Source organism: Labeo rohita, chromosome 3, assembly GCF_022985175.1.
Source record: "Labeo rohita strain BAU-BD-2019 chromosome 3, IGBB_LRoh.1.0, whole genome shotgun sequence".
NCBI classification, from domain to species: Eukaryota; Metazoa; Chordata; class Actinopteri; order Cypriniformes; family Cyprinidae; genus Labeo; species Labeo rohita.
Genome location: NC_066871.1, coordinates 1,511,809 through 1,524,920, shown reverse-complemented (window position 1 = coordinate 1,524,920; position 13,112 = coordinate 1,511,809). Strand labels below are relative to the sequence as shown.

Sequence of the window (13,112 nt, the reverse complement as noted above, 5' to 3'; positions counted from 1 at the left end):
TTGTAAAAAAAATAAATAAATAAATAAATAAATTATATATATATATATATATATATATATATATATATATATATATATATATATATATATATATATATATATATATATTTTTTTTTTTTTACAATTTACACTGTTCCAAAATAAAACTTCATTAATTATTTACAAGTTTTCAATGACATTGTAAAATAACATTAAAAAATGTAATTTAATAAAAACTAAAACATAAAACTTGATTTAAAAAAAACTACTTCAACATACTTTTATTAATTCCATATACATATTCTTTGATGAATAAAATGTTAAAATGAACAGCATTTATTTAAAATAGAAATATTTTCTAACAATATACACTAGCATTCAAAGTTTGAGGCAAGTAAATGTTTTCTTTCTTTCATTCTTTGAAAGAAAATAGTACGTTTTATTCAGCAAGGATGTGTTAAATTGATAAAAAGTGATAGTAAAGACTTATATTGTTAAAAAGAAATTTGATTTTAACTTTTTATTTATCAAAGAATCCAGAAAAGCAGCACAATTTTTTCCAACACTGATAATAAATCATCATATTAAAATGATTTCTGAAGGATCATGTGACACTGAAGGCTGGAGTAATGATGCTGAAAATTCAGCTTTGCATCACAGAAATAAATTCTATTTTAAAGCATATTAAACTACAACACTGTTATTTTAAATTGCAATAATATTTCATAATATTACTGTTTTTTTCTGTATTTTTAATCAAATAAATGGAACTTTAATGAGCAGAAGAGACTTCTTCACAAAACATTAAAAATCTTACCGATCCCAAACTTTAGAACGGCAGTGTATCACATGAAACTATGTAAAAAGAAAGTATCATCAAAAATCATGACAGAAAATAGAACCTAACCCACATTAAAATAAGAGCAGATATATCATTTTTGTTTACTTTCGCATAACTATTTTGGGTCTGTGTGTAGGGCTTTTCTTTTAGCTCTTGACTAGTTTAAAATGCCAAGTTACATTAAAATCATTTTAATACTTGCTTCAATGTAGAATTTTTCCATATTGCAAACTTTCCAAATTTGATTAACTTTACTTTAGGCCTATATTAATGGGAGTCAGTGTGTTGCGTGTGCATGTGTGTGTGTGTTTGGCCTGTTAAAGTGGCACTTGGTGTTGGCAGCTCTGTATTATTGGCCACTGTAGTGCAGGCAGCGCAGGAAAGCACACACTAATGTGAAACACACGCTTGCTCTGTGTCCGTGTGCAGAGGACGGACGCTCAACGCACGGCTCTAAACCATTTAAAACCAACCCACAGACACTCTGGAAAAAGAAAGAAAGGGATATATAGGCGACCACAAGAGGAGAAGAGAAATCACAGCAACCTACTGTTTGAGTTAGAAATACTGTAGCTCAATATATACCATGATACCTCAAAGTACAATTTGATAGCATCAATGTGCGAAGAAATATAAGCACTTGAAATATACAGAATAAAACAACAATATTCATAGAATTCATAAAATTCATCATTCATTCATCATTTCATAAAATTCATAGATATTTACATGTTTTTATTTGGTTTTGTTAAATAAAATTAAATATCAGAATTTTTTACATAAATAATATTTTATATTTTTCAATTTCCAAAATTAAACTATATTGTTATGGAATTGGAAAATGGAATGGAATGGCACAATTTCCAGGTTGTTACTATTTTTTTTGTAAAGTAATAAGAAACAAAAAATATGAAAAAATATTAATTTCCACACAAAAAATAATAATATTAAAATTTACAGATATTTTCAGGTTTTCTATGATTACGTAAAAAAATAAAATAAAATAAAACTGTAAATATATATATATATATATATATATATATATATTTAATTTTAAACATAAAACCTTAATATGAAATATTTCAAGGTTTTCTATGGTTTTATAAAATTCAAACAAAAATAAATTTTATTAATTTCAATAATATGTCACAATATTAGAAGACATTATGGTTTCTATAGAATTATAAAATTAATTATTTTTTTTAAATATACAAAATAAAATAAAATGTTTACATTTATAGATTTATAGATTTTTCTATTATAGTTTTCTATTGTTTTATTTTAAAAAGTTAATAAAAATAATTACATAATGGGAAAAAAGTACTAAAAATAAAAATATCTTTAACAAACTTTTAATTTCAATAATAAATCACACTATTAAAATATATTTTTTATGTTTTCTATAGAATTATAAAATTAAATGCACAAAAAAGTACAAAATAAAACCATAAAGGTTAAAATTTCCAGGTTTTCTATGGTTTTATAAAATAAAAAAAAATATAAAAATCCAATAAATAAATAAATGAATAAATTAATTAATAAAAATATCTTCAACAATTTTTGTAATTTTAATAATAAATTTAGTAATTTCAATAATAAATTACACTTAAAATATATTTTTATATTTTCTATAGAATTATAAAATTAAATGCACAAAAAAGTACAAAATAAAACCATAAATGTTAAAATTTCCAGGTTTTCTACGGTTTTATAAAATAAATTAAAAAAAAAACATAAAAATCCAATAAATAAATAAATGAATAAATAAATGAATACAAATATCTTCAACAATTTTTTAGTAATTTCAATAATAAATCACACTATTAAAATATGTTTTCTATAGAATTATAAAATTAAATGCACCAAAAAGTACAAAATAAAACCATAAATGTTCAAATTTCAAGATATTTCCAAGTTGTCTATGGTTTTATAAAATAAAAATAAAAACATATAAATGAATAAAAATATCTTCAACTAATTTGTAGTAATTTCAATAATAAATTACACCATTAAAATATGTTTTCTATAGAATTATAAAATTAAACGCACAAAAAAATACAAAATAAAACCATAAATGTTAACATTTATAGACATTTCCAGGTTTTCCATGGCTTTGTAAAATGATACTTCGATATAAAATATATAAAATATATAAAAATTAAAATAAACTCACAATATTTCAGGTTTTTCATAACAACTGGAAACCTGTAAAATCATGGTACTTTACATATAAACTGTAGTACTATACATAATCAACCAGAAATGGTACACTACAGTACAGTACATGGTTGAATGTGATCATGAGCAGATGTATTAAACACATGGCTGTTAATGGCTGTATATGGTGCAACAGGGAGATGCTCTTACACATTTACACTGTCAGACTCCCAAAACACATCACTACAAACCAGAAAACCAACATTACAATCAACAGAAAGCCAAAACATGGATAAAACAATACAAAATAATTCCCAAAACCAAACAAACCAGCATCAGGACAGTTTAAAACGCCACATAAGACTAACAACAGCTCAGAAGATGGAAGAAGCACAAAATTCCTAATTAAAACCATATTTGTGGGCTGGAAAAAAAAAAAAGGTGGAAAAGGGAGCATTTTTCTTCCTTTACTTTGTGTTATTCTTTCTCAACGGCACAAAAAGGGACTTATTCCACAGACACTTTGAAAATACCTGCGGGACGGATACAAAGACGCCGGGGATTTATGAGGGATTTTAAGCGCCAACTGTCAAATATTTCCACATCCATCTTTCCGAGAGGCCCGAGAGCTCTTTATTAGTTCTCGGCATGCGCCGTTTAATTGGAATCCCATTGCGTTCGAGTTCGACTCGGGCTGGAGGTCATCAGGTAAAAAGCGCAGACGTGGGGGGAAAACCGGCGAGTGTTTGACAGCTTACTCAAGCTCTGGAGAAAAGATTGAACTGCGGCACTGTACCGGACGGCTTTTTCCACCTCAACGTCTTCCCGTCACCCCCAACTCTTTATTTCTCCAAACAAAAGCGCTTGAAATGACTAACAGCTTCCATTGACCTCAAAAGCGGGCCGTTTCACCTCAACACCTGGACTTTGAATCCCTTTCGATGACCTTCGTGACCAGATCTGAGCGCGACCGCAACCCTGGCTTCGTCCGTGCAAGGAAAACCAACTGACAGCAGAAAAGTGCACCGAGGGAGGAAAATGAAACTACTGTACGGTCGGCCCAACGCACGCCAAACGTAAACATAGCGTTCCCCTTCTTCCTGGAGCGCTGGTACTCTGAGCACAGCTGCTGGTAATCCAGGCCTGGCCGCTTCATCTGGGTTTGATTTGGGAAGCGGGAAGGAGGAGGAGGGGGGCGTTTATTAGCGAGGCTCCTCAATCCGGCTGATTAAAGCGAGTTTGGATCGATTACAGCAGATGCCTGAGCGTGCCGTGGCCGGAGCAGGAGCAGAGTGAATAGGCAAGTCAAATAAACAAACCCCACCCAAGCCCCCGATACCCTGTTAAATACACTCAGTGTTCAACACAAAAGACCTGTGGAGATCCATGACTCAACAGTTACGACACGTCTTGAGCAGAGAAGAGGCTATAGGCTTTCAGTTCTCTACACTCTTATTAATACAGGAAGTTTCGAAGTGATGCCATTTTGGTTCACTACAAATCCTTTCAGTGAACTGTTCTTAAAAGAATCTTTTTTTTCTCAGTGTGAAGAACATTCTAAAAATCTAAAGAACCTTTTTTTTTTAACTATAAATGACCTTTATTGTAATGGAAACATTCCATTGATGTTAAAGGTTCTAAATGGAACCAACCACTGGAACCAATGGAACAACAATAATGGAACAGTTATTTCTTTATTCTTTAGAGTATAAGGTGGAGTTTTGGATATTTTTTTTAAATCGAAGACTTGTTAGAGTAGCTCAACTGCAGCTTTCATAGTTCAGGTAATAATACTTAACATAGTAGATACCTGGAACAAAACAAACAAATACATGGATGTCCAAAATTGATTTGTGGCTCGAATAAAGAATAAAAGAACTTCAAACAACAAATAAAACAACAAAAATCCCAGATTCAAAAAAAAGATTAAAGGAAAAATAAATACTATATAACTATATAAATTCTTATTTTTTTTAGTTTGTTTAATAATATCCTAAAAATAAATGTTTGGTAATTTGTTGTTTTATTAAAAGAATATTTGAAAAATAATAATTACATATAAACAAAAATGTACTGCAAAAATGTTTTTAAATAAAAACAGTATTGAAAGTCAAAAGACATTTTAAAATGTTTTGTTTTTTAAGAACAAATTACTAAATTATTTAATTAATTAAATAAAATCTGATTCATTTCCAAAACCAATAATAATAATAATAATAATATAATTACATTATTTATTATATATTAAATCAATATATAATATTCATTAAATTTGCTTAATTTTCAACAACAACAATAATTTTGAAAAACAATAATTACAAATAAACAAAAATGTATTTAAAAAAAATCTAAAATAATAACAATATTGAAAATCAAAAGATATTTTCAAGGTTTCTATTGTTTTGCTATATATATATATATATATATATATATATATATATATATATATATATATATATATATATATATTTAATTTAATTTAATTTAATTTGATTCATTTCTAAAACCACCACCACCACAACAATAAGCTTTCTGCGGTTTTGAAAAATAATAATTACATATAAACCAAAATCTTTTTTATTTATAATAATAATAATATTACACATAATTATATTAATATATAATATTAACACTTATTTTTAAACATTAATTTAATAAACTTATTATTATTATACTTTATTATTATTATCACAAAAAATTGTACATTATTATTATTCATTATTTAATTATTAAATTGTTAAATTAATTAAATTTGATTCATTTCCAGCAACAACAACAACAACAACAACAACAACAACAATAATAATAATAATAATAATAATAATAATAATAATAATAATAACAGTTTTCTATGGTTTTGCAAAATACGATAATTAAAAATATATATTTATTTAATAAATTTATGCAATACATTTCTAAAATGAAACAATATATTTCCAGGTTTTTCATGGTTTTGTTAAACAGTAAATTGAAAATTAAAAATTTAACAAGTAAATACTGAAAAAAAACAAAAAAACAAAAAAAAACAATAGGCCTTACTATTTTCCAAAATAACGTCATAATTCATATAATTACTATTAATTTAATCATAATATATATTAATAATACATATATTCAGGCATATTTTCAGGTTGTCTATGACAATCCTTGGTACTTTGCTTTATAATCAATTAGAAACAGGACAGTACCCCGAAAAGCGCTTGTGTCACATCGACCATAGAACCATTTTTGGTTCCTCAAAGATCCTTTCAGTGAACAGTTCTTAAAAGAACCATTTTTTCTCAGTCTGAAGAACATTTAAATCATCTAAAGGACCTTTTGTGAAATGGAAAGATTTCATGCCAACAACAAATCCTTATTTTGAAGACTATAGGGGACTGTGTTAAATCACTTAAACATCTCAAATGCGTCACAGTTGGACACAGATTCATGCAATTGCATGTTAGCAGTACACATGGATGCACAGCCTATATTTGTGGATATTTGCAACAACTGTGGACAATTAGCTAGTGAAACTCAAGCCTCCTGCAGTTTCTGGTTTTTGTGTTATATACGTAACACACAGACCTTCATTCCCCACAGCAAGAAACAAACAGTACAAAGAACAAACAGTCACTAGACCCCATATCCATGATCAATCGCCTGTCTGTGAGTGATCGTCCACCTGAGTTTGTGTCCTAGAGGAAGAAAGTTTCCAGAGAGCCCGACCGGAATCGTGAACTACACAGCCAAAGTTTACTCAAAAAGCTGGTTGCAATTGAGTGAAATTGTAAAGTTCGCTGATTGCAACCGGGCCAGAAGGTCCAATTAAAGTCATTATAATTATGTTTATGAGGTGGGGGTGTGGACGCAACAAGCTCCAATTGAGATTAAAATCAGTTCAATATGGAAAACAAGCATGAGCACTGTTACACTCCACACCAATTAAAGCACACATCCATTTACACACACCAAGTCCAACTTCAGCACAACATACGGAATAAAGTGAATGCAACAAGTACATTACAGGAAAAGTACTGTATTATACTAAAGTCACTAAATGAAAAAATGGAGGAAAAATCTGTGTGTGTTTGTGTGTCAGTGCGTGCATAAATGGAAAAAAAAAACAGAACTGAGCAGCACTTGATAGATAAAATAATAATAATAAATAAAAATACAATTATAATAATAAATAATTAAAAATGTCTATTATTAATTATGAAATCCACGAATATAAAAAATATAACAAAATTAAATAATATAAAATATTTAATTAATGATTAAATATAGCAATATAAATAAAATAAAACAACAAAATAAAAAAAATATATACATTTCTATAATTAATTATCAACTATAAACATATAATGAAATTATATATTATTATTATTATTATTATTATTATATAATGAATTATTAAATCTAAAAGAAGGACATTTCTATAATTATCAAATATAAATATATATAAATTGAATGCAAAAAAATTAAATAAAAGAAAACGATATAAAAATTGTAATTTCTATAATTAATTATTAAATATAAAAATATATAAACAAATAAAACAACAAAACAAAATAACAAAAATATGGACATTTCTATAAAAAATATCAAATATAAAAATAAATGTAATGCAAAAAAACAAATTATAAAATAACAAAAGTGAAATAAAATATGGATATTTGTATGATTAATTATGAAATAAATATAAATGTAATGCAAAAACATATTTAGATAAAAATAAGAAAATATAACAAGTATAATAATAAATTATAATAATTGTCTATAACATATAAAAATTAAATTAAATTAAATTAAATTAACAATATATTATGGACAATATTGAAAAATATAAATTGAATGCCAAAAATTATAAAATACAATAAATAAAATTAAACTAAATAAAAATGCTAAATTGCTATGCTAAAAAAAAAACAAGATAAAAACTGACATTTCTATAATTAATTATGAATATAAAAAATATAAATTGAATGCAAAATAACAAATGATAAAATAAAGTTAAATAAAATAAAAAATTAAATTAAATGAAAAATTAAATTAAATTAAATTAGGAACCCTTCAATATCATGACCCTTTTGCCATATATATATATATATATATATATATATTTATTTATTTATTTTTTTTTTTTTACTTCGAAAAAGTACCTTATTAGTGTCATATTTTTCAGTCCAGGACTTGATATAACAATTTATGCAACCTCCAATTTATCCTGAACAATTGTTGCAAACGCATATAACCAGCCTTCTTTACATCCACTTCTGAGAAAGCGCACATAACAAAAGATCAATCGTACCACAGCGTTTGGCTGCAAAGTGAATCGCAACACAAAACAGGCATGAACCATAAAATGGTTATTAAACAAAGCAAACAAAAGGGCAATTCCTCATCAGGAGCCGCAGGAGGGCACTTACTGCAGGAATTTTCATTTACAAACAAAGAGGTTTCGCAACACCATCCTGCCTCAATCCACTCAATATGTACAGCACATCATTGCTAAATAAACCCCGTCCGATTGCTTTATCAACGGTACTGTTAGAGCTAGCATATGAATCATCAGTTCAGGGAAATCCAGCATCTCTGAAGGACATTTTCTACAGCCTCAATAAAGCATAAAAGCACAGTGATCATGTCTCAGCAGTAATGCGGCGATTATCCGGCTGGTATTTCGGCTATAATGCGGTGAGACATCAGTTTGCGTCGCAGCCAGTGCCAAAGACCGAGATCAGGATCTAGCATTATCTCTCCTGGCTCGTTACGCTACACATTTTTAGATAGCAGACAACAGCTGACCTGCTGTTTTTTTGCTAGCGAGGGGAAGTGGTGATTGCATTTTCCCCCCAATTTACTTCTCGATTCCAGTTTGTCCTGGACCGCAACCAGTCGCGCAATTAAGCGCGGAGAAACTCGGCTCTGAGCCGGCGGTTCTGGAGAATAAAAGCTGGGAAATAAAGAGTAATAGAGTCGATAGAGGATCAGTTTTCACTCCATCCCCTTTGATATGAAGAGATTAATGAAACAGCAGGAGAGTTTTAAGACCAAAACCGCTCCAAAATCTGACGTACGGCTGAAAGGCGGTAAGATGCAGGAAAATGCAACAGACAGGTGAAAATCAAGCCCTCGCTCACATCTGCTGGTCTCGTGCATGAGATTTTAAACACAACTGACCCTCCATTATAATCACCATCATTTGGAGTCAACTCAGCTGTTGACAAAATAATTTCATTTATTTTGATATTTGTAAATATTTTATTTTAGACAAAGACGAAACATTAAATTGGCTGTTTATTTAAGTTTATTTATATTTATTTAAATAATATATAAATATTGTAAATATAAAATCTAATTAATTAAAATATAAAATATATGTTAAATCTAAAATAAAAATTAATAATTAAGAAAAAAAAGAAAAAAAAAAACTCAATAAATTTGATTTTAACTGACAGGTATTATATGAAAACATTTTAAAAGCATCTTTATGCCATTATTTATATATTTATTTAGTTGTTTTTATGCAATTCTCAGAAGCTTCTTAAAACCATAACATTAAATTAAATTAAAATAAAATATAAATATTGTAAATTTAAAATCTAATAAATTAAAATACAAAATAGATTTAAATATAAAATAAATAAATATATCTATTTTTAACTGACAAGTATTATATGAAAACATTTTAAGTAAGCATCTTTATGCCATTATTTTTATATTTATTTAGTTGTTTTTATGCAATTCTCAGTTCTCAAAAGCATAAAATTAATTTAAAATAAATTAAAATATAAATATTGTAAATATAAAATTTAAAATTCAAAATAGATTTAAATATAAAATAAATAAATAAATAAATAAATAAATCTATTTTTAACTGACAGGTATTACTGTATATGAAAACATTTTAAAAGCATGCCACTATGAGTTGTTTTTATGCAATTTTCAGAAGTTACTTAAATACATACGATTAAATCAAAAGAATTCAAATAAATAAAACATAAATACTGTACATATAAAATCTAATGAAATTAAAATACAAAATATATTTTAAATATAAAAATAAATAAATAAATACATAAATAAATAAACAAACAATAATTAATAAATAAATTAATTAATTAAACTCAAATTAATTCAACACATTTTATTTAAAACTTACAGGTATTATATGAAAACATTTTAAAAGCATCTTTATACCACAATTAGTTTTTATGCAATGCTCAGAAGCTACTTAAATACATAAAATGAAATCTAAAATTCTAAAAATTCTGAAAATTCAATTTAATTACATCGAATTAAAAACATAAATATTGTAAATATAAAATCTAAGAAAATAAAATACTAAATATATTTTAAATGTAAAATAAAAATAAATAATTTGAAAATAAAATTATTCATAAAAAATAAAACTCATAGCATATATATTCACATATATTTGCAAAACAGCCTAAAGATATTGTCTGTCAACTAAACATGCATGTTGATTTGTAATGTAGTTTTTTCAGGCCCAGAATTGTCTTTTCTGTTTTGGAAGCACACAAGTTTGAAGCTTTCAGCTTCACTGGCATCATTTTGGTGGGAAACGGGTGACTGGGACCTTTATATTTAGGAGTAAACTGAAGCGTTAACTGCTGTCTACGCTGGCGCTGACACGAGGAAAATGTAACAATGTCGGACAGCTTGACACCAGATGATCTGTCTCTCCTCTGTCAACCAATAACACAACAATGGCAAATACTTCATCCCTCTTCCAAGCAGTCAAGAAAAGATTCACAGATGCACGGCAGCTCACATGTCTCACATCTTTCAGTCCAAGCAATCGAATAAAGTTGTTGAAACTCCTACAATGGCACATACACTCTTAAAAACACAAGTTCTTTATTGCCACTGATAATTCCATAAAGAACATCCATGGAATCTTTTCATTCCACAAAAGGTTCTTTAGATTTTTAAAATGTTCTTTAAACTACAAAAAAAGACTCTTTAGGCTGAAAGGTTCTAAAAATGGTTCTGCAAAACCCTCCATATTTTTAAGAGTGTAGTAAAGCGTTTTCTTTATGAGGGGGATTTTGTCTCCACACAGAAGGTCTGTTATCCACATGACCAGAAGAAACAAGGCCAGACATGGATAGCTGGGTGTTTAAGGCCCTACTGTGTAAAACTCATGCAAACAAAGAATAACCTCTATGTGTTCTGGAAAATCAGCTCTCTGCTCGCCCCATGCACACCTCTACGGCTGAGCGGCGCGCCGGACCGCTGTCCAGAAGAGAGGAAACACAGGTGCTGCTATAGCGCTGCCACAACAGAGGCGTGTAAACAGCGCTTTTCACTGGGCCACCGCCGCAGGGTTTCTACTGTAAACACCCGAGGCACGTGGGATCCCTCACTCGAGCGCTGCCCGCCTGTCTTTCCTGACTGGACCTCCGCCATCACAATCAGAGCGTACAGCCACACTTCACAAATAAACTCCACGACGCAGAAACTGGAGAACGACTTCTGTTTCCTTAAGAGCTCAAACACAAGCAGCTCTTTCAATGACCACATTCACATGCACGAGCATATTCCTAAACCAATTTGTACTTCATTATATTACATTTTGACTACATATTTGGATTTTGAGTTCATCATAAAGTTGCCAGTAAGATTTTTTTTATTGTTTTTGGAAAAATCTTTTATGCTCAGTAAGGCTGCATTTATTACAAATACAGTAAGAACTGTAAAATTGAGAAATATTTTTACAATTTAAAATAACTAGTTTTCATTTAAATATATTTTAAAATATAATTTATTGTAGTGATGTAAAACTGACTTTTCAGCATCTTTACTCACAGTCTTCAGTGTCACATGATCCATCAGAAATCATTCTAATATGCTGATTTGCTGCTCAAGAAACATTTCAAGAAACAATAAATATAATATCTAAAATATATTTTAAATATAAAATAAAAAATTACAAAAAAAATAATTTATTTATAAAAAATAAAACTCATAGCAATTAATTCAATACATTTTATTTATAACTGACAGGCAATATATATATATATATATATATATATATATATATATTATATGCTCAGAAGTTACTTAAATACATAAAATTAAATTAAATAAATGTACATAAATAATATATAAATATTGTACATATAAAATCTAAGAAATCAAAATACAAAATATATTTTAAATATAAAATACAAATTTAAAAATAAAAAAAATATAAAAAATAAAACTGAAAAAGTTAAAAGAACAGCATTTATTCGATATAAACATCTTTTGTAACATTAAAAACGCCTTTTGTCACTTTTGATCAATTTAATGCCTCCTTACTGAATAAAAGTAAAATTTCTTTTTTCTTATTTCATTCATTTAAAATATAAATGCATCATAAAATAGCATGCATTTGTTTTATTTACTGCGCTCTTTATTTATTGTGCTCTTGCATGCTATTTTAAGGACATGAGAAGTAACGGTTTGGTTAAATCACTAACAACGCAAAATGTTTTTCAAAATAAAGGATTAATGAACTTTATGCATGCAAACATGGTCATTGATGCTCTTAAAGACAAGGATTTTGTTTTGTCCAGCACACGCATGTACAGTATACACTTGCAGACTCCAGCACCTTTGTCTGCACAAACCACAAAAAAATCTGTCAAATCCCACCACAAAGCGCATGAATCGATTTGGTTTGTTTGACTTACGCATTGGAGGTGGCCAAAGACAGTGAGCTAAGGGATGAGCTCAACTTCCTGCTGTCCCAGAGTCTCACTTCCTGCTGCCTCATCTGCAAACACAGATGCACTTACACTTCACATGCAATAATTAACACTTCAGAGAGGCATATCCATTATAAATGAGTGAATTATTATATCTACAATTAAGGATTAGCTCATTTACAGAATGAAGATTTCCTGACAATTTACTCGTCCCCTTGTCATCCAAGATGTTCATGTCTTTCTTTCTTCAGTCTCAAAGAAACAAAGGTTTTTGAGGAAAACATTCCAGGATTTTTCAGCAGGGATCAACAGGTTGAAGGTCCAAATTTCAGTTTGAATGCAGCTTCAAAGTACTTTACACAATCCCAGCTGAGGAATAAGAGTCTTATATAGCAAAATGATCAGTCTTTCTTTTAAAAAGAAAAAAAAAAGAA

At 28.3% G+C, this 13,112-nt stretch overlaps 1 protein-coding gene across 2 annotated transcripts in view; it reads right to left on the bottom strand.

Annotated features, from left to right (window-relative positions):
* coro7 (coronin 7) overlaps positions 1-13,112 on the bottom strand; it is a 199,173-nt gene that overhangs the window by 110,477 nt on the left and 75,584 nt on the right. For both annotated transcript variants that reach the window (XM_051100932.1, XM_051100919.1), the window contains exon 9: positions 12,664-12,746. In XM_051100932.1, coding sequence (XP_050956889.1) covers positions 12,664-12,746 — 83 coding nt within the window. The remainder of the gene's footprint in view (positions 1-12,663; positions 12,747-13,112) is intronic.